Source organism: Sciurus carolinensis, chromosome 1 (genome assembly GCF_902686445.1).
Source record: "Sciurus carolinensis chromosome 1, mSciCar1.2, whole genome shotgun sequence".
Classification (NCBI taxonomy): domain Eukaryota; kingdom Metazoa; phylum Chordata; class Mammalia; order Rodentia; family Sciuridae; genus Sciurus; species Sciurus carolinensis.
In genome coordinates, this window is record NC_062213.1 from 82,017,366 (window position 1) to 82,039,890 (window position 22,525).

The following is a 22,525-nucleotide window of genomic DNA, read 5'->3' on the forward strand; positions in this document are numbered from 1 at the left end:
CCCACCACCCATTATATGTCCTTATCCGCTTATCAGCGAGATCATTCGTCCTTTAGTTTTTTGAGATTGGCTTATCTCACTTAGCACAATATTCTCCAATTTCATCCATTTGCCTGCAAATGCCATAATTTTATCATTCTTTATGGCTGAGTAATATTCCATCGTGTATATATATGCCACAGTTTCTTTATCCATTCATCAACTGAAGGGCATCTAGGTTGGTTCCACAATCTGGCTATGGTGAATTAAGCAACAATGAACATTGATGTGGCTGTATCTCTGTAGTATGCTGATTTTAAGTCCTTTGGTTATAGGCCAAGGAGTGGGATAGCCGGGTCAAATGGTGGTTCCATTCCAAGCTTTCTGAGGAATCTCCATACTGATTTCCAGAGTGGCTGCACTAATTTGCAACCCCACCAGCAATGAATGAGTGTACCTTTTTCCCCACATCCTCGCCAACACCTATTGTTGCTTGTGTTCTTGATAATCACCATTCTAATTGGAGTGAGATGGAATCTTAGGGTGGTTTTGATTTGATTTCTCTTATTACTAGGGATGTTGAACATTTTTTCATATATCTGTTGATTGCCTGTACATCTTCTTCTGTGAAGTGTTTGTTCATTTCCTTAGCCCATTTGTTGATTGGATTATTTGTATTCTTCGTGTAAAGTTTTTTGAGTTCTTTATAGATTCTGGAAATTAGCGCTCTATCTGAAGTATGAGTGGCAAAGATATTCTTCCACTCCATAGGCTCTCTCTTCACATTACTGAGAGTTTCCTTTGCTGAGAGAAAACTTTTTTGTTTGAATCTATCCCAGTTGTTGGTTCTTGCTTTTATTTCTTGTGCTATGGGAGTCCTGTTAAGGAAGTCTGATCCTAAGCCAACAAGTTGAAGTTTTGGACCTACTTTTCCTTCTATAAGATGCAGAGTCTCTGGTGTGATTCTGAGGTCCTTGATCCATTTTGAGTTGAGTTTTGTGCAGGGTGAGAGATAGGGGTTTAATTTCATTCTGTTGCATATGGATTTCCAGTTTTCCCAGCACCATTTGTTGAAGAGGCTATCTTTTCTCCATTGCATATTTTTGGAACCTTTGTCTAGTATGAGAAAATTGTATTTATTTGGGTTTGTGTCCATGTTCTCTATTCTGTACCATTGATCTTCCTGTCTATTTTGGTACCAATACCATGCCGTTTTTGTTACTATTGCTTTGTAATAGAGTTGAAGATCTGGTATTGCGATACCCTCTGCTTCGCTCTTTCTACTGAGGATTGCTTTAGCTATTCTGGGTTTTTTATTCTTCCAGATGAATTTCATAATTGCTTACTCTATTTCTGTAAGATACATCATTGGGATTTTAATTGGAATTGCATTGAATCTGTGTTGGCATGATCTCTTTGTTTAGTAGAGATCCCTTTATTTTTGTTACTTAGGGTTAGAGAATCATACTAGCAAACATTGATTAAGTCTACCTGTATCAGAGCTTAGAAAGATCTGTAGGCTTTAAACTGACTAAAGACTTATAGCTCTGGCAGTTTTGTCTAAGAATCCTTTTTGTTACCTCTAGTTTTACTTATTTTTGGGGGGCTAACACAAGTGTGCATCTCAAGTTACATTAAAATAACTATTGTTTTGCTTTAAAAATGTCCAGGAATGACTGTGTTTTGGTTTTAACTGTTTTGCTAGGTGTTTAAGACCAAGCTGGTCAAATTGACCTTGTTCCTACTTGCTGTTAACAGTCAGCTGAATTCCCACAGGGGTCACTCTTGGGGAACTTGAGAGCAGCTTCTTAGCTCCTTTAGTGCCATTTGCCTGGTAGGGTCTCCTTGATGAGGTGGTTTCCTTTGGAAGCATTAGGGATGTCTCCCTTTTCCAAGGATCCTCCTCTGCAGCAGGTGCATTGATTGGCTTCTCATCCTCTAGTGGGTCTCATCAATCTCCCTGATTGGAAGGTCGTGTAGCCCAGAGTTGCAAAGCTCCTTAGAGAAGTTCTCTTGTTCCCTGGGTTTAGGCTGACTCTGAGGGCAAGAGCCAAATATTGATTTTCTTGACCACTTTATTTTAATCTCTGTCTTTAACTCTTGATCTTAAACATCTAGCAAGGCAGTTTCATCAGTCATACAGTAAGAGTACTGGGTTTTAACTTTAATGTCTATGACTTCATAGTTATTTGCCAACTTTTATTAAACTGAGGTCTATATTATCTGTCCTATAGGTGATGGCTTATTATTTCAAATTAATTCAGATTGTTCTTGAAGCAGTACCTCTGTAAAACTAATCAGTCAACAGTTACAGAGTTTACAAGGAAAATACAAAATGGAATTAACAGTAAAACCATATTTAATTGTGTAATAGCTATCTTAAATTTTGATTGAGCTATATATTATATCCCCTGTTTGAGATCACAGTAATTTTATAACAAAAAATTAATCTTGTGAATATAACTTTAAATGTAGTAAAGTGGCAAAATGTTTTCCTTTTCATGATATTAACCCTTAAACAGATCAGACTCTCATTATCTTTTAGAAATACATTTACATTTTTATCCCAGTGCAGAAGGTAACATAAGGTTTAGGTCCAGTTACAGAACACTAAATGATATAAATAAATCCCCAGTAAAATTTCTTATTCTGATAAGTTTAAAATTACCATTACAACTTTAGGTTGGAGAACACCAACTTGATAAAATGTTCTTTTAAACCTTTTAAAGACTTGTATACCTGGAAGATATGAACACACTTAATATATAAATAAGAGTAAAAGAATCATAATTACATTGATGTTTTTATATTAACCATGTTTAACTTTTAAAGAAAATTTAGACTTTGTAAGGTAGTACAATACTCTAACAGTTGCTGTTTAACCAGAGTTGTACAAACCCCCAATTTTTAAGATTAGTTGCTCTAGAAAATAAAACTTAACAGATATAATGTTAGGAGTAAATTAATGTTTTAAGAATCATTGGTCATTTTAGTATATAGATTGAAATTTGGTTTATATCAGTACATTAATATTTGACCTTAGGAAAAACCTTGAATAGTTTTAACTATTGTGTTACTTATATATACACATAAACCTTTTAAAATTTATCCTTAATTTACACTTTTTTAATCTCTTAATCAGACCCTCTTGCTGTTTATTTAGCTGTATTACGGCTTTATTTTATCACATAAAGATTTTTACCTAGAAACATTTTTTACTAAATATATTTAAAAAAAATAAATATATTTTTATATCTAAAACCTTGTAATGGTTTAATCTGTTGATCCCCTTTTTAAAAATTTATATATATATATATTTATATATTTATAAATTTATAAATTTCTGAATTTAGATAAATTACTCCATTTTAATCTGATGAAATACTTTGTTACTTACAGAACTCTATTTAAATACAGTTGAAACTTTTGGACCCTTTATATAGAATAATACCTGTTAAGACTTTTAGTAACCATGTTTTCAGTGATAATATAAAGTAAATTTAAATCCTTTTTTTATTTACCAATTTATGAAAACACCAAAATGTTTTAAGTATGTTACCCTGTGGAATTTAGGGAGTTAAGAGTACTTGATGTTATATTTAACAGTCAGCATTTTAACTCTCTAAACCAATCAGATGTCTCTAACAAACGCATCCATGATCAATCCCATATATGTTAAATCTAATTTAGTTATTTTTTAAAAACCAAGATATAAGAGATGTGTATTGGGCTGTATCAGTCATTTCTTCCCTGTTGAAGAAAAATCTAGAATCAATGGATATTAGACATTTTATAAAATTAACATTTTATTATTTTTGACCTAGAAACAAAACTGTTTTAGTAACTAGAAAGCCACACTTTTGTTTACCCAATTTAAAAACCTTTTAAATTACGTGAATCAAAAGCATTTGGATCTATTTTTTTAAAATTTAATTTATGAGCTCACATGTCAATTTTGGTACCAAATATATGTAGACATGACAATACACTGGTGTACATATACATAAGATAAACAGATGGACAAAGACCTTATAGCTTATTTTTTAAAACCCATTAGATTGAGAGTTAACCCTTGTAAACTGGCCTCTGAATGAAACAGAGCATTAAGAAAACCTTATAGTTGGATAAAACAGGTCTCATCAAAAATTAACCTAGGTGTACCAGATCAAAATCATGAACTCAAAAAGATAGAATTTTAAGTCTTTTTGGCTTCTATCCTGATGTGGTCCCTCTCATCAGAGATGAAAAAGAATTAAGAGAATATAGACAAAGGTTATACCCTATATCTCCCTGAAGGAGTTTCCTGAAGAGACAGCAAGGGAGCTGCTTCCATTGGCCTCCTTGGGAGAGCCCCCTCAGGTTGGGGTCTTGTTCTAAACTGGTTTTCCTGGTCTCTTGGATAGCAGCCATCAAAATTTTAGCCTGGCATTTTGGTGGACCAACTCCAATAGTTGGAAGTTTCTACTGGCAGCAGTTTATATTTTAATGTAAGCTTTAGTGAACATGGTTAAAAACCTTTGTTAACATAGAAAAAAACATTTTTTTTCCAAATTTGTCTATAAAACATTTGATCAGGGTGTTCAGGCTGCTCAAAGACAATTTGGTGGTCCCCTGAGGGGGCCATCTGACCTTGAAAGTTGGCCATTCTCTCTCACAGAATTTAGAGAGGGAAAAGACATCGCAGAGGGTTCTGTTAGTCACTGGCTCTCTTCTGGAATTCCTGGAAATTAGTTAACATGCACTGGAGGGGAGTCCATGACTGACATGAGGGAGACCGATCCATGCATACACTTAAGAGCGACAAAAAAACAGAAAAAGACATCAAAGACAATGACAAGTGGCCACTCCTGATTCCTGACCTGAGGGCCTGGGCAACATCTTGCCAGTCCCAGACTCCGGAAGTAATGCTGCGTCCAGCCTTTCTCAGAGTCCCCAGATATGGATCCGCCAGAAACAGACTTACTGTTCCCCCGGGGATGCAGAAATAGGTGGGACTCTCAGAGAATTTAGTTCAGTCCTGGGGCGGGGCTCCCCAGAACCGTACAGCCTGGGACTGAGGAACGTCTCTCAGAGGCTTTCCCCTAGGAGCAACGTTTGGCCTCTCCCCTCCGCAGGAGTTTCCAGGTCAGTGGTGAGCAGTAGTTACCCACCAGGCAGCGAGGATCTCACTGGGGCCTCCAAATGTTATGGGGCGCAACTTAAGAACAGACCAATCACCACTGAGAAGTTCAAATTTGAGAGTCTTTATTAAACTGGCCAGCTGACTGTCTCACGCAATGCCCCCAAAAATGGCTCTTGGGAGAACAGCCCCAACCATAGGGTTGTAGGGGTTCTTATACCAAAAATCACATCAATCCTAAGTGTCTGTTGCTATGATTCGAAATTACAAACTAACATCATGAGATCGTCAACAGAGGGGGAAGTGAGTCAAAATGACCCTTACCTAGGTACAAACTAAAGAATGGTTACTAACATTCACACAATTACTATTTACATGGTACATTGGTTAAGAGCAATAGAGATCAAAAGAGCGATTTTTCATTACATAAGAATTGTCATTTTGTATTGCTAAACATGTCACTCTAAGTAACTGAGGATGGGTACAGAGGCGGGGTGTTCCCATGGGAGAAGCTTATTTCTTACATAACATGGGGTCTCAGAGCAAAATGGAGTCTGTTTAGTTATTTCCTTTATAGTCTGGCCTATAACATTCTCATGGAACCAGATCTGTCAGCCCATCACAATAGGATATACTTATATTCACCTTTACTGAGATGGTGCAGATTTGTTTTCCAAAATAGTGAACAATGCATGTTCCATCCAGCAATGTTTAAATGTTTCAGTTATTCCACATCTTCAACTATATACACTTGTCCGTGATTTTTTGCCTGTTGAGTAGTGTGAACAGGGATTTTGTTACTTATTAGGAAGAGTTTTTATTTTTTAAATAATTTCAAGTGTTTTTTTGTTTGTTTGTTTGTTTTAGGTTTCCTTTCTGAAAAAGGAAAATTTTGTCATTAAGTCTTTTGTATGTTTTTTTAATGGGTAGTTTCTTTTTAAGGATTGATTTATAGGACTTCTATTTGTAGTGTGGGTATTGTCAGTTATGGTTTTTCAGTTTGTGGTATCTGTTCTCATTCTGGTATGCTGTCTTTTGAAGAATAGGCATTTTCCATTTTTTTTTTAAAAGGAAATAAGCAAATAGTTTATTATGAGCCAAATATGAGTGACCATGGTCTCAGGTTACCCTGAATGGGCATGTACCACTGTGGAAGAGGTTATGTGATCTATGATAGTCACAGAACCAAAGTTATAATCAGTACTTTTGGCGATCACATTTGGGGGAGCATTAGATAGGTGGGTTCATGGCAAAGTGGGGAAATCTTTTCTGTAAGTTTCAGATGTTATAGCAACCTTAGCTTTAGGCCTGCTGGAGGCTAGAGATCTGCTAAGTTTAGTGATACATTATGAGAAGTTTATATAATAGTCATCAGAGTGTTATGCCAGATACAGAAGTTAAGGTAACTAAGGCTATCTATCACAGGACTTGAGATAGCCTAAGATAATAGAGTCTCAAGTTACAACATTCCATATATCCACAGTGTTCTACTTGGGCAAGGTCAAGTAGTCTGCAGGATCTTTTAATAGACATGCAGCTTTTTCGGAGAACATCTATTCACAGTTCCCCCCCGTTGGTGGCATTGTCAGTTTTAATTTTTAAATTCATCCTTCTACATCTTCAAAGATCATGAAAATATTAATATATATTTTCTGCAGAAGTTTTTATGATTTTTTTTCCTTTCACATTTGAATCCCCAGTATTCCTGGGATTGATCTTTGCGTGGTCAGAAATATGGTCCAGTTTTATTATTTCTTCGCTTGTTTGATCAATTGTTTCAGGACCAGTTTTTAAAGTCCTTTTTTCCTCTCCTCTGATCTACAGTGGTAACTTTATTACAAATTAAGTTTTCATATATTTGTGCTGTGTCTAGCTTTTATTTTATTAGTCAATTTATATATCTGTTTTCTAAACCACAATTTTATTTACTATAGGATTTACTGTAATTCTTGATGTACTAAGCTAAGTCCCTTCAACTTATATTCCAAAGCATTTCTTGGCTATTCTTGGATCTGTGGATTTTCATGTAAATTTTAGAAATAGCTTTTCAGATTACACATATACACAACACTTTTGGGATTTCCTTGGAAATAACATTGAATTTAGAGGTCAGTTTGTGCCACAGTTGCCACCATGATAGGAATATATGTATGATACTTCTTTTAGGTTTTATTAAATGTTTTAATAGTTAACACAGTTTGGCTCTAAGTTCTGTCATCTTTTGTTAGATTTATTGGTACTGTTGAATTCTTTTTATTAAAATTGTATTTTAGATTTTATTGATTTTTTTTTAGAATATTTTTATCTCAGCATTGTCTCTTATGATTCTTCTGGGTTTTCTACACAGACTCATATTCTTAAATAAATTTTAGACAATTTTGTGTTTTTTTCTTTTTTTCCTCTTGTATTTTTTATTTTACCTGATATGTTCGGGTCTTCAAGGACAGTGCTAAATAGAAGTGATGAACAAGAAAAGCAGCCTTATTTCTTGTTCTATTACCCTTTATGGTAATTTTTTATAAATGGTTTGGTGTGTCTAAAAATGTTGCAATTTTTCAGTGTCATTTTATGTTGTGGTTTTTGATTTTTTGGGGGTGCTACTGATTGAACCCTCGACTTCATGCATGCCAGGCAAGCGCTTTACCACTGAGCCACATCCCCAGCCCAGTGTCATGTTCTATTAATGTCAATTGAGTATGTTTTTAAATTGTGTTATTCAAATCTAATGTAACTTAAGCAAATTTTTATGCATGTACCTACCCCCATCTGTCAATCACTTTGATGATGGAATGTCAAGATTAGTTTTTGCTTTGCATATTTTGTTGTGGTGGAGCTAGAATTGCGTCCATTTGGTTATTTGAACCTTTAAGATTATGTTGGAATCCTCTTATCTTAGGTAAAGTTCTTTGCCTTAAAGTATATTTTGTCATAGCATAATAACATCTAGTGTATTGTTCTTCTTCAGCCATTTTTGTATCCTTATGTTTTAGATGTTTCATATAAACAAGAGATAGCTGAGTTTCTTAAAAATTTATTTGTACAATCTTAATATTACTTGATGCTTTCCATTGACATGCACTTTAAATATTTCTATGACATGATATTTTGGGCTATACACCTACTATATTTCTCTTCCATATTCTTTGGATTATTATTTCTTGTATTTTTTTCTGTTTTTATTTTGGAAGTTATACACTTCCCCTCCTGCTCTCAGTGATTACACAACATTTTAATGCATTCACTTAATTTATCAATGTTTAATATTAGTTACTCCCATGTCATCCTAAGTAATAGAACACTAACTCTGAGGTCATCACCTCAAAATGATGTGCTGGTGTATGTTTTACTTCTAAAAGGTGAAGCTCTGTAGCATACCATTGCTGTTGTTTATCTAACCAATGTTAAATTAGATTTACTCCCATTTATACTTGTTTTTGCTCATTATTCCTTCCCTTATCTTAGACCATCCTAATTTCCTTTTGCGAAGAGTGCATCCTTTTGAATTTCTTTTAGTAAAGGACTATAGGTTGTAAACTCTTAGTTTTGTCTGACTTAAAAAAATATTTTGCCTTTATTTTTGAAAATTATGTCCATTGGTTATATGATTTTAGATTGACAGCATTTCCTCTAAAGGATTTGTGATTTCGCTACATTTTGGCTTCCATGTAGTTATTAAGTCAACTGACAGTCTTTCTGGAGATTCTTCTACCTTTTTTTCCCCTTACAAATATCGTGTCGACATTTCCTCTCTCTGCATTGAATTTTAGATAATTTCTTCAGATACATTCATGGATCATCTATTCTCTCTTTTATGTATTTATTTATTTTTGGCATGGGGGATTGAACCTAGGGTCACTTTACCAGTGAGCCATGACCCTAGCCCTTTTTATTTTTTATTTTGAGACAGTTTCACCAGGTTGCTTACGGCCTTACCAAGATGCTTGAATTTGCAATCCTTTTGCCTCAACCTCTTGGATGGCTGGGATTACAGGGGTGCACCACCATGCCTGGCACCAATTCTTTTAAAGTTGTTTGAAATCTGGTAAACCCCTTCAGTGAGTTTTACTATCTACTCTGTTTTCTAGTTCTCCTTTCTCAGATCAGCTTGGTTGTTTTCAGTAGTCTTCTGTTCTTTATTAATGTGTTCAATTCTCTAAATGATATTGGTCTTGGAGATCAGGAACGGGTCTTTATTCCCACAGTGTTGCAGATTAAACACTGGAGAAATGCATAGAAATCAAGTTTTATTTAAAAAGAAACAGAAGTACAGAGGTAGCAGACTTCTCTGGAGAGAAGGAGGCCCAGGGCCCAAAGGAATGAGTGTGCTTGCTCTTTATAGAGCCCAGAACCTCCTACCTTTCCTTTCTTCTTCATGTACTTGCCTAAGGGCAGGAAGGAGCACCACAGCGGGTAATCCTTAGCAACTCCTTATGTTGGGAAGTGTGATCTCAGGTTAGCTGTCAGCAACCCATTGTGTTTTCTTTGATAACCAGCCTTCATCTTCTCAATCCCTTCATTCATTAACTTCAGTAACAGCCAGACCTTCAGCCACCTGCCTCATTTTGTTGAGAAATGTGACATTTCCTGTCTCCTCAGGCCAAAGAGGCCTGCAGGCAGATTGCTGCAAAGAAAGTACATGGGGAGTCAGTACAGTGGGCTCTTTTCATCGAATTATTCTCTTAACCTCATGTTCCCACCATCCTCATCTCTTTGTCCCCTTATATAAACATATGGAACTTAATTATTTTATATTCCATGTCTGATTCCAGATGTAAATTCTTTCCATGATGTTTCTTTCCATGGCTAGCACTTACAATTCTTCCTTTTGTATTTTGTGGGTTTTGACCGAGTTTATGTTGTACAACTTTATTTGTGAGAATTATTAGTTGCCTGGGCTCTTGCCCATGGAACTTTTTACATCCTTAGTTTAAGGCCTCTGCATCACTCAGGTGGAGTGGTGTGATACAAAGCTCCACTAGAAGGCTACTTTGGAGTCATCACACCTCCAGGGAGATTTTCCTTGTTGCCTCCCCACAGCCAAGCATTGAAATAGGCAATTTTCCTTGTATTGTCTGGGGTGAGTCGGCGGGTGGGAGTTATTCCCAGTTTATCCTTAAGATATAGCTCTGGGTCTATAAAGATTTTCTAGATCAGACTACCTGCTTAGTAAAGGGGTTTCTCTTTAGTACCTCTTCTACTCCAGTCCCAAAGCTAATTTCACTTAATTATACAAGCTATCTCAAACTGAATCAGCCTTCAGTGTTTACTTAACCTTATGGACTTCCCACTTCACCTCATTTTTTGGACTCTAAAAACACTTTGCTAACTTACTATATCATGGCACATGAATGCATTTTCAAAAATGTGTTAAATATTTTATCTAGCACATTTAGTTGTTTTGGGTGAGGGAGTTGTTCTAAGATACCACCTGAAGGGCCATGTAAGGGTGTGAGCTTGTTCTGACTTTTCCTAGCCCTGTACTCAAAGTCAGAAATCAGCGTTCCCCTCGTACCCTACTCAATGTCAACTTAAGCTTCTAGATTAGAAAGGTTTTAATCTATCCTTCTGGAAAAAGACTTTGTGAACACAGATAATATTTAGTATATTTTGAGCTGAAACTGTAAGGCACAAACCTACCCGTCTGGTTCACATTTTCCAAATGAAACACCAGTGTGTAGTAATTGTAAGAGTACAGTTGAAAGGAATTTGCCTTTTGGGATTTTTAGTATACTTTGACTCTAAAACACATGTGGAAAATGCCAAGCATACCTAAGGTTTATTTAAAAATCATCCTGTTCACATAGATTAGTTTCTTTAAATCTTTTTGTGTTTTAAGCCCCAAAACATCACACATGTAGATGTGAACATTTTGCCAAAAGAGGGCAGTATTCACCTACAGTAGAATGTACAGAGACTGAAAGATGATTTCAGACGGATGCATTTACTTTTTCCTTGTAAAACTGATAAAATTTGACAAAACTAGCTCTCTATTCACTAGATTGGATTCCCAGTCTGGTCATCTGGGATCGACCATACAACTTTTAATTTGTATTTCTTTTCTTAAAAAGAGACTTTTTGGAAAACTTATTTTTCAAAGATAAAATGAAATCAAGACCTTTAAAAAAGAAATCTTAACAGAATGCCCAAAGTGTAGGGTCTAACTGCAAGGCATATTTTATCAAAGTCTCTTGTTCTCATGTACATCCTCAAAGACGGGCCCACTCACTTCCCGGAAACGTGACCCCATGACACTGCTGATGCAAAGCCAGTCTCCAGTCAGCACCTTGCACTACTTTACATAGTTACACATATGTTTGTCCTCCGGTTGTCTCCTCTACGAGTATGTGAGATCATGTTTTCAAACATACAATTTTAAACATTAAATATTGAAGAAATCAGAAGTAGGCAGTTTGAATCTTACATGAGTGAAATGTGTTTGGTTTAGGGGCAGAATTAGAAAAAGAAAGGAAACCATGTTTTTCAGAGCACCGTTTGGAGTAAGGTAGGAATATGTGCACCTAGATCAACTAATTAGAACTGCCTGTCCTTTTAGGATTTGGTAATGTTATCAGATAAAAGGAAGAAAAACTGTTCTGCCTGGGTTCAATAAATAATTAATCAACTTGAGCTTCAAAAGGACAGCTAGGGGCTAAGAGGCTGGGGCTTACATAAAAAGTGCGGTGGAAGCAACTTTGGGAAAGTTTTTATTTGCATCATGCTGTCTAAAGAAGCTTTTGCACTCACAAGTTCCCCTCGTCCTTGGGAGTCTATTTCTGCCTAGAGCCGGCCCCTGCCCTCAGCCTTGTAATGCGATCTCTCTCCTTCTGGATTGGCCAGGGGGTGCCTTTTCCCTGGGAGCTGCTTTCAGCCACTGCTCCCAAGCCTCATTCAGCCCAGACCCGACCATCACCACCACCACTGCTGTTGCTGCTGCAGCTGCTGCTGTCACATCTGTGGCTTTGCCTGTCCAGCCACGGATGGAGCGATGGAGCCCAGACTCCTCTGCTGGACCACTTGCTTCCTCCTGGCCAGCTGGTGTCTGCCGGTGCTGCCCTGCCCCAGCCGGTGCCTTTGCTTTAAGAGCACCATCCGCTGCATGCACTTGATGCTGGATCACATTCCTCAGGTACCACAGCAGACCACGGTCCTGTAAGTTCACACAGATTCCCCCAAGCCCTGTTCAGCCATGCTTTACTGCTTCTTGGCTGGATAAAGTGTCCTTCTTTTAATTTAGTATTTCTGATAATCTCCCTGCTTGCTTACTTGGAAGAGTTTTTCACTTAAACAAATAACTTCATGGTTCTGCTCTCTTGGACTTAGAATTGTGAGCCATGACGAGTTGGCATAAATACAGTTGTTGTGGGTACAGTTCTCTTTCTCAACATCTTCAAGAACTTAACCACTGAGAATTCTCATCTTTATTCTTTCCTCTTCTCCAAAGGGTCCTCTCAGTTGATTTCTTTTCATCATTATTTCCTGAATCTTTGGAACTCTTAATTGGGTCAGCATGTGTCTGTCCCATTTGGAAAGAATGAATTTAACTTCAAGAATGTGGTCCCATTTGATTTTGTGCTGACCTCTGCCTCCTAGGAATATAATGTCCTCACTCCCAGCACTTGAGGCACTATCTGCCACAAACAATTCTGCAAATGGTCCAGCACAGCTCTCAGTCCTTAGAATCCTTGCTGAGCAGCTACGAGACTAATTTAGCATTTAGGAGACATTATAGAATGATAGAATAAACCAGAATTTAGGAGTCAAACATCTGAATTCAAATCCTATCTCTTTGTCATTAATAGAGGGATAAGTGTGTATAATTGATATTTAGATCAAATATATACATTAAATAATTAGTAGAGAAAATTTCTTATTTTCATAATTTTCAAGCTTTATGCCACAAGAAAAAAAAAAGAAAAATGTTGAAATATGCAGTTTCAAGGGCTTCCTTTGGGCAATGATAAAGTTTTTGCGATTGCATCATGTCTGTGGAAGACAGAACAGCTTTCATTGTTTTCAGTTAGTTCTTGGTCAGAGGGAGATAGCTTCTGGAATTTGGAGATACTAATGTTTAACATCATCACTGTAAATTTTTCTGTCCTAATCATGAAGTAATTCTTGATAATGAAAAGTCCAAGTTGCATAGAAAATGACATATATGATCCATAGATTTTTATTACTGCAAAGCATTTTTGTTAATCTTATATGCATGCAAATATGAAGTAAGTCTTACTGCAAAAACTAACAAGACAGATTCTTGAGCATAGGGCCACTACTTATGTCTATGCAGACAGCTCTAGAGGTGCCTTCAAATTCAGAACCATCCGTTTGTCATTTTGTAGCCACAGCTTTCTGGCAAATAGCAGTAAAGCCTTAAAGAAAGAACAACTTGTCTAATCAAGCCACATGACATTAAATAAAATGCTAACTAAGGTTCAATCTCAATCTAAATTGTACTTCTAGGTGTTTCAAAGAGCAGCATCCATCAGATACTTCCACAGGTGATGAACATAACTGAAAAGGCATCAGTGCAGTTGAAAGAAGCCTTCCACTGTGTGTAGAAAGAAAGCTTAGACTCTGAGCCAGATACCTCCCTATGTCTGCTGTCATTCAAGTGTGTGGCCTTGTGCAAGTTGTCCACTTCTCTGAGTCTCAGGTTCTGATCTGTGAAATGGAGATTCTGATACTGTTTGCCTGTCAGTTATTTTGAAGATTAAATGAATTAGTGCATTTTAAAGATTTGGGAAGTTGTCCAGTCCTGGTAAACACTGTGAAGTTATAGTTGCTATTATCATATCTACGATTAAGGACACGAGTTATAAACTCAAATACCTCCAGGAACCTGGCAGGTTAATTTGAAGGATGTAGAGTGAATGAAAGACTATTGTGCAAGTAGAATGTGGGAGAACAATTGACCTCAAACTTGGAGTGCATGAAGACAGTTGGGAGCATGAAGGACAATGACGGAGGCTGTCTTGTCATATTTTTTCAAGAAAATACAGATGTCAAAAATAAAATTCTTGCTAGGCATGGTGACACACAACTGTAATCCCAACTACTAAAGAGGCTGAGATCAGAGGGTTGCAAGTTTGAGTCTAGCCTAGGCAACTTAGTGAGACCCAGTCTTCAAAGGGATAGGGATGCAGTTCAGTGGTAAAATTGACTCTAGGGTTTAATTTCCAGTACAAAGCAAAACAAACAAAAAATCAAAACCAGAAGAAGAAGAAAGGAAAAAAGGGAAGGAGAAAGAAATTCCTAGCTTTTAAATATTAGTAGCAAATAAATTTTGAAAAAGTTCAACCATGCATATTGGTACATTGCTTTTAGCTCAGGTCCTTCGGTTTGTTATTGCAATTTGAAAAATGGCACAAAAGCTGAGAAATGAATGAAAAGCCTATAAAAATTGGTGTTCTCCTTTTGGGCTAAAAATCCTTGATATACGATTATATTTTTATGTAAGCAATTTCCATGAAGTACCACCACTGACCTCATTAAAAAAAGAATTGTGAAAAAGCAAAGTCAGTCAACCTTTGAAAGCTAAGATGAATGAATGCTAGCTGAAGTTTTCCCAATAGAAGCATCAGTAGTTTCTGTTAAACCACCATAACATAGGAAACAATATAAATAACACATTTAGCACTGCAAATGACCACAGTGCTTATTAAATGCTAATTAGTAATATTGCTATAGTTTTCTTGATTTTCTTCATCTTTAAATTTTTTTACAATTTTAACTGAGTAAACATTTTCCTTAGCCATATACAAGAAAACTTTAATGTTTTTAAAGATTGATTATAATGATCAAGATTATAAGTTTAGAAAGGTACAAAACTGTCCTCCTTAATTTTAACTTGATTCCATCTTATGTTAGTCAACTTTCCATTTCTGTGATAAAATACCTGAGAGAAATGAAAGAGGAAAGATCTATTTTGGCTCATGGTTTCAGAGGTTACAGTCCATGGTCAGCTAGCTCCATTGCTCTGAGCCTGAGATGAGGCAGAACATCATGGCAGAATGGCATGGTGGAGGAAAACTGTCTTCTCATGGAGTGGTGACAGCAAGCGGGCAGGTGGTGGGGGACTGGGAACTGAGCACAAGATATACCCTCCACTGAGGCCTTATATCCTTTAGTTTCCACTATCTCCCATTAGTGTAGTCGGTTATGAACCCATGAAGATGTTCATCCATTGACGAGGTCAGAGCCCCCATGATCTAATCACTTCCCCAAAGTCTCACCTCTGAGCATTGCTGCACTGGGGACCAAGCCTTCATAAAATGAGCCTTTCAGGGACATTTCAGAAGATGGCATTGTATGTTCCAAACTAATATCACTTACCAAACAGGAGACAACCATTTAGAGAATCTCATTCTTCATATTATGAATTTCAGTATAGAAAAATCTTTAAGAATTAGAATTTGCAAACTATAAATTTCTAAAAATGAGTACAAAATTTTAAGGGAGACTGTTCAATAATCAGAAGCAGTATTTTTGGTTGGTTTTAGTTGATTCCACTTTATCCTAGAGCCATTAGGTTGTACTTTCCAAATCTTAATTACCAGTGAAGAAATATGATGTTTTCAATAGCCAAGATGTGAAATCAATTCCATATCTAATATCTAATGCCCAACATGGAGTGGTTAAAATGTGGTACACATAAACAATGGAACATTATTGAACCATGAAAAGAAAATGAAGTCCTGTCATTTAAATAAACGTGGATGGAACTAGGGGATGTCATGTTGAATGAAATAAGGCACAAAAAGGTAAATGTTGCTTATTTTCATTTATATGTTGAACCTAAAAAAATTGATCTCATAGCAATAGAGAGCAGAACAGTGGTCACTAGAGGCTAGGAAAAGTAGTGGGCAGAGGGAAGGAGGGAGGCTGGCTAAGTATACCAAAATATAGTTACACAGGAGGAATAGGTCCTAATGTTCTGCAGCACAGTAGGGTGACTATAGTTCACAACAATTCACTAGATATTTTACAAAGAATTAGAGAAGAAAAGTTTAAAGGTTTTCAACACAAAGAAACGATAAATTAATGTTCAAGGAGAGGGAAATGCTAATGACCTTGATCTGATTATTACACAATGTACATGTATTGAATGATCTCAATGTGCCCCATAAATATGTACAATTTAAACTTTTTTAAAGATAAAGACATGATGTTCTCAGAATTCCCAGGAGCGGGAAGATACAGACTCAGATGTATTCTGTCACTGCAAATGGAATATACTTTAAAAACTATCTTGAATACTTTAGAAAAATGTATAAGCTAGGGCTGTTTTAATGATTGAGGATTTCCTCCCAAATTCTTAAAAACAAGTAAGTGGCTCAGTGGTAGAGTGCTTGCCTAACGTGTGCAGGGAAGGCCCTGGGTTCAGTCCCCAGCACTGCCAACAAAACAAAACAAAACCAAAACAAAACAAACCCTAAAACAACTATGTCCAACAAAAATTCTAAACATTTAATTTTTTTTTTGGTAGATGGACACAATACCTTTATTTTATTTATTTATTTTTATGTGGTGCTGAGGATTGAACTAAACATTTAATTTAAAGGCATTTTCTTCATGTAGAAAGTTTGCCTTACCCTCCAAATAATACAAAACTTCAGAGAAATGTGGGGGCGGGGAATAAAAAATGCCTTAAACTCATATAAAAAAATGGATTTGGCTGATAGAATTTTCATCTTGTTCAAGAAGGATTTATTCAGTTCTTTTTAGCTAGACTTGTTTTTAAATCTAACTCTCTGAGGTTACTTTGACCTTTGAAACAAAATTTTTCATAACTTTTGTGACTGATGTCACTCATTGGCTTTGAGTGATCACTCAACAATAGTGAACAGGGCTGAACTCTCTGGACCTGCCCCGACTTTGCTGTTACTGAAATGAAGGCTGACAGGACCCAGATGGGCTCTGTCCAAATTGAAATGTACACAGTGGTATATTTGGTACCTGTTAGGGAGAGAAAGGGAACTAAAAGTTGGGCTTCTTCACTATCAAGTTGACTCCTTAGTAGATCGGGATAAACTAACAACTATAGCAAACAGCCCCACCCTTGGGGCTACCTGCAACCCCTCTGCCCTTACAACTCAGGCTTGTGCAGTACTGGGAGGTGGGCTGAAAGGGGCTGGAAGGAAGCTGGGTAAGGGTTGATGGAGCCCAAGTAGGAGAGTGGGTGTTGGCAGAGTGAGGGGAAGGCAGGTGGCAGGGTGGAGGCCAGGGGCTAGTGGCACTGCTGGCTGGGGTGTAACTCATCCTTGAGATCTGGAAGTCATCCTGATGGAAACAAACCTACAGAGTTCTACACTTGGGAGGTCACCGATGGGGGGCTCCATGTTAGTGGTCCCAGGATTTCCTGTGACAGCTTGTGCTTACATGGTATGAGCTGATTAAATTATTGGAATATGACAGAGTTTCCTACACTAAACTGCATTTCAGTCCTCATTGTAGAGTCTGTAAATGAAGTGAAGGGAAGCATTATGGGAAAAACAACTTTGGGTAGCAAAACTGGTCCCTGTTCTAGTTGGGGAACTACTACACATGTGGAAAAGCAAAGAGTAGAACAAGTGGTGTGAGAAGAACTTCTTCTGTTTTGCATTTATAGAGTAAGAAGTGAAGTGTCCTGTTTGTCTACTAGATTGGTTATATAGATAGCAAAAGAGTGACAAAAAAGGAGGAATAAAATTGTAGAGAATTTGTTGAATTTCCCCTGGGCATCCTGGTGTAGGTGATAGGGGATCAGTAACATGGTAAGCTCAGTTGGGAGACTCAGTAAGAGATGCACTTCTGAGTCATTGGGGATAAGGACATATGCTAATTAAGTCAAAGGGAAGAAGTCAAATTTCCTGCGGGGAGGGGGGTTAGAATGAGAAAACGCTATTCTGCCTGACATGTGGATGCTAACACAAAATAAGAAGGTGGGGAGGGAGGACTAGAAGTTCATTGGATTAGCCAAAAGGGAACGAAGAGAAGGGAGGGAAGATAGGAATAGGAAAGACAGTAGAATGAAAGGGACATAACTTTCCTATGTTCATATTTGAATACACCACCAGTGAAATTCCACATCATGTATAACCACAGGAATGGGATCCTAATTAGGATAAGTCATACTTCATGTATGTATAATATGTCAAAATACACTCTACTGTCATAGGCTGGAACTCTGGAAAGACCTGCAGGCAAGGGAAAAAAAAAAGTGCACAAGAACCAGGATTGGTAATACAGCTGTGCAGGCCATGCGCTGTAGAACTCCCAACTATGTAGTCACACAACATGGTGACCCTGTGGAAGAAAAAGGAGAAAACAAAGAACACAGAAACAAAGAAATAGGAGGAGTACCAGAAAAGAGAATTCTCTGAATTTCAAGAGACAGGAAGGGTGGTCAAATCTGGCAGAAGTTGATATAATTGAGTGCAAATTTTACCTCCAAGACGTTGGAACAGAAGGAGAGGGTCAAAGAAATTTTGTTAATTTTTTTAGATGGATAGGGGCGGTTCTTAATTGTAGGCAAAAGGAATGAAAATAGTGTAGGAAGAGGGAGGATATGAGGAAAGAAAGATGGGTAGGGTTTTTATTGAACTTCACAGTTCAAAAGAGAGCTGGTAGTAAGACATTAGTACATTACGCAAGGAACTGGGAGCCCAGTGTCTCCATGGGTCAGGCAGGATGCAGACCTCCTCATCCAGCAGACAGATGTGAGGCCTCCTGCCAGCAGGGAGCCAAGACATCTGGAGGCCATTGTGGCTGCAGCAGATGGCCTTGCCCAGGCAAGAGGAGTCTGACTTCAGATTTTGGCTACAGAGGAGAACAGCAGATGTTCAATCACTTGATGTTTTTGTGATTTCTTTTTTTTTTCTTCTGTGACAATGGTGTCTTTCACAAATAATTTTAACAAAGCTTTGTTTTACTTAATGAAATGTTAAATTCATTACTGATGGTGATTCAGGTTTGAATTATCTAAATGTTTACAAAAAAAAGAATAGGTGCCAGTATGACTAAAACATCCTGGTGAGTTCCTTACTTAGTGCGTATGTTCTTTTCTGCTCTGAAGTCCAATGCCTGCTTCTTAGGACACATGGAAGAGATATGTCACACAATCCTCTTGCTATTGCATAAAGATGACTGACCAAAGTTCAAATCACAGTACATTTTCTACATTCAAAGTGAAAGCATTTATTTATTTATTTGAGATGGGTCCTACTGTGTTGCCCAGGCTGACCTTGAACTCCTGGGCTCAAGCAATCTTCCTGTCTCACCCTCCCAAGTAGCTGGGACTATATATAGGTGTGTGCCATTGTGCCTGACTAATGAAAATGTGCTTTTCTTTTAGGCAACAGATGAACCACAAGAAATGACAAGGGTTTTATTGTCCAAACTCTAGACTCTGCCATGAAAAACTCAGAGTTATATTTAAAACCTACCTTGTTCTCCTGCTCCTGGTTGGTTTGAATAACTTTGTTGATGCTCCCATGCTTCATCTAAGTAGAAAAAAAGTAAATAAGCAAAATTGCAAACTATGTGATTCTGTTTTGTTCGGATTGAAAAAAAAAAAAAAAAACAACGAAACTTAAATATGGTTCCAGTGAAAAATTCCCAAGTCTGCTAACTTCCTTTTTTTCTTAAACAAATAGAACCCAAAGTCCTCATTTAACCTCAAAGGCTGCAGAATGCTAATGGTTAGATATAGTACAATCGATATCCATAATATTTTGTACAAATGACTTTTCAAGAGGAAGGACTTCTTTGCTTCCTTCCTTCCCTTCCTTCCTCCCTTCCTCCCTCCCTCCTTCCCTCTCTCCCTTCCTTCCTTCCTTCCTCCCTCCCTCCCAGCCTCCCTCCCTTCCTCCCTTCCTCCTTCCCTTCCTTCCTTCCTCCCTCCCTCCCTGCCACGATACTAATAATTGGATCCAGGGTTTCTGGCATGCTAGACAAGTGCTCTCCCATTGAGCTAATCTCCTAGCCCTAGGACATATATCCTAAGATCCATCTACTCATCATCAGAAGTGTGTGTCCCATGCTACATTAGATGAGTCAGTGGCCCACAAGCATTGCAAAAAATCCTAGAGGTCTCCCTAAGACAGACTTTACAAAAGTTTAACAGTTCCTGGCATTTGCCATGAGCTGCCTTTGCTTTAGATCAGATAAGACTCCTGTGGAAAAAAGTCATTTTATTTTGCAGGAATATGGTATTCTTGCCAATTAAATAGGATGTCCTAATCACCTTATTAAATTAGCACCTACCAGAGTCTTGCCCCTGATATGCTTAGAACATAAATGAATTTTTTTTTTTTTTTTTGGTGCTGGGATTGAACTCAGGGACACTTTATCACTGAGCTACATCCCCAGTCTCTTTAAAAATGTAACTTGAGACATGGTCTTGCTCAACAGGGTCTTGTGTAGGCTGGATTTAAACTTGTTATCCTCCTGCCTCAGCCTCCCAAGTAGCTGAGATTATGGGTGTGGAGATTACTGGCATGCACCATCCTGCCCAGTGCGGATTGTGTCTTATTAAGTTACAAGTGTAAATCTGAGAGATACAGTGCTGCTCTTCCTGCCTGGAGTGCATCCACACCCGACTTCCTGAGCTCAGTCCTTCCCGTTTGTGCTATAGAAGTCAGCTCTGAGTCCATTTCGAAGAAATCTTCCCCATCTTCTTTGGCTTATTCCCAGTCTGCATGAAATGCCCTCCTGTCTTACCTGAATCAGTGGATATGCCATGTGGAATAGAGATTATTAACTTGTCTTCTTGACATACTGAGTCCCTGCAGGACAGAGAAGATTAGATGGCATCTTTTATCTGTACCCTTTAAGGCTTGCCCATAGAAGCTATGTTAACTACAGAAATGAAGCTGTTGGCACAGTGAAATTGAGGGGTGCTGAACATGTTGTACCTTGGACAGTTTTACATAGAATTCCATTATAGGCCACTGTGTCTTATAGGGGGACTGCCTGGACAGAAACAATTTTGATTGTGACCCTGACCTACTGCCTCACCTATGTGGAAGTGGTCTTCCGTGTGGCTGAGGAAATTAAGCTGATGAAAACAGTTCCCCAAACAAAACCCCTGGGGAAAATGAGGCAAGGGAGAAAACAGAATCAGAGGCCAAAAATTTAAGACAGACATAAACATTTTTTGGTGGTAATGTGATGCTTAATCCTGAAATTCTGGGAGGGGCTGGGGTGTGGGTAGGTGAAATTGATGCAGATCTCTGTTTTTCTAGTTGGTACCTTGGTACCTTGGCTTAAACCTGGGGTAGATGGACAGTGAAATGGTTTGACCTGGATTGGGACACCTTCCCATCTGGAGCTGTCCCTTTCTGGCTCACCCTGCCCTGTTACAGAGACAGATTCTGCTGTGGACTTTATTTTGGTCATCTATAAAGTTGAGCCCAGTTGGAAAGCAATCATAATGTTGAGAATTTACTTTTAAAATATTACAAGTTGCCTAAATACAGCCACCAAATAGGAATTATAACACAGTCCCCAGGGGAATCTTTGACATTCTCACAGTATTGTCCCAAGGAAAAGGTGCCATTTATCTTTTTACGTTTAAACTTCCCAATATTAGGTCTAGTAATAATTATTTTATTTACTCATGCCTTACATTTTCTCTTTAAAGATATCAAGTGTCTGATTGCTGTTTTCAGATAAGGACAAAGGTAAAAATCAATGTTTCCCATCTACCTTTTCTGTATTATTATTATTATTTTTTGTACTTGTTGCTGCGACCAGCGCGGCCAAATTTGCGGTTCCAGTGAGGGCTGAAGGGGGATTAGAAGGAGTATGGGGGTAGGAATGATAGTAGAGTGAAACAGACATTATTACCTCATGTACTCCCATATGACTGCATGACCGATGTGATCCTGCAATATGTACAGTCAGAAAAATGAGAGGTTACACTCCATTTATGTATGATCTATCAAAATGTATAAGTGCATTCTACTGTCATGTACAACAAATTAGAACAAATAAAACAAAAAAAGAAAGATTCATGAACACGGATTTTGAAGATTAAGCTGGGATCAGGTGGAGCTCTGCTCTTTAATGGAATGTAGATATAAAGAGTTATGCTATCAATCTTTATTTATATATGTCTCATTATTATTAAAGACAATGCAAGCATTATTCTTTGTATTCAGGAAAGTTACAGAAACTAGGACAACTATGTAGCTTTTCCGTAGTTGCAATCCATAGTTGTAAAGTGCAGTGTTAGAAGCTTTGTGTAGGGGGACTGGGGAGATAGCTCAGTAGTCGGTAGAGTGCTTGCCTTGCAAGCACAAGGCCCTGGGTTCGATCCTCAGCACCCAAAAAAAAAAAAAAAAAAAAAAAGAAACTTTGTGTAGCTCTCAAGAAAGTCCATTGTTAAAGCTACTGTAAAGCAGGCAGGAACCAGACAAAAGGAGCTGGTGAAACATGTGGTTGTCT

At 37.6% G+C, this 22,525-nt stretch overlaps 1 protein-coding gene across 4 annotated transcripts in view; it reads left to right on the forward strand.

Moving 5' to 3' along the window:
• Nucleotides 1-12,009: 12,009 nt before the first annotated feature.
• Pxdnl (peroxidasin like) overlaps nucleotides 12,010-22,525 on the forward strand; it is a 516,396-nt gene continuing 505,880 nt past the window's right edge. For all 4 annotated transcript variants that reach the window (XM_047523743.1, XM_047523761.1, XM_047523772.1 and 1 more), the window contains exon 1: nucleotides 12,010-12,247. In XM_047523743.1, coding sequence (XP_047379699.1) covers nucleotides 12,084-12,247 — 164 coding nt within the window. In that variant the 5' untranslated portion in view covers nucleotides 12,010-12,083. The remainder of the gene's footprint in view (nucleotides 12,248-22,525) is intronic.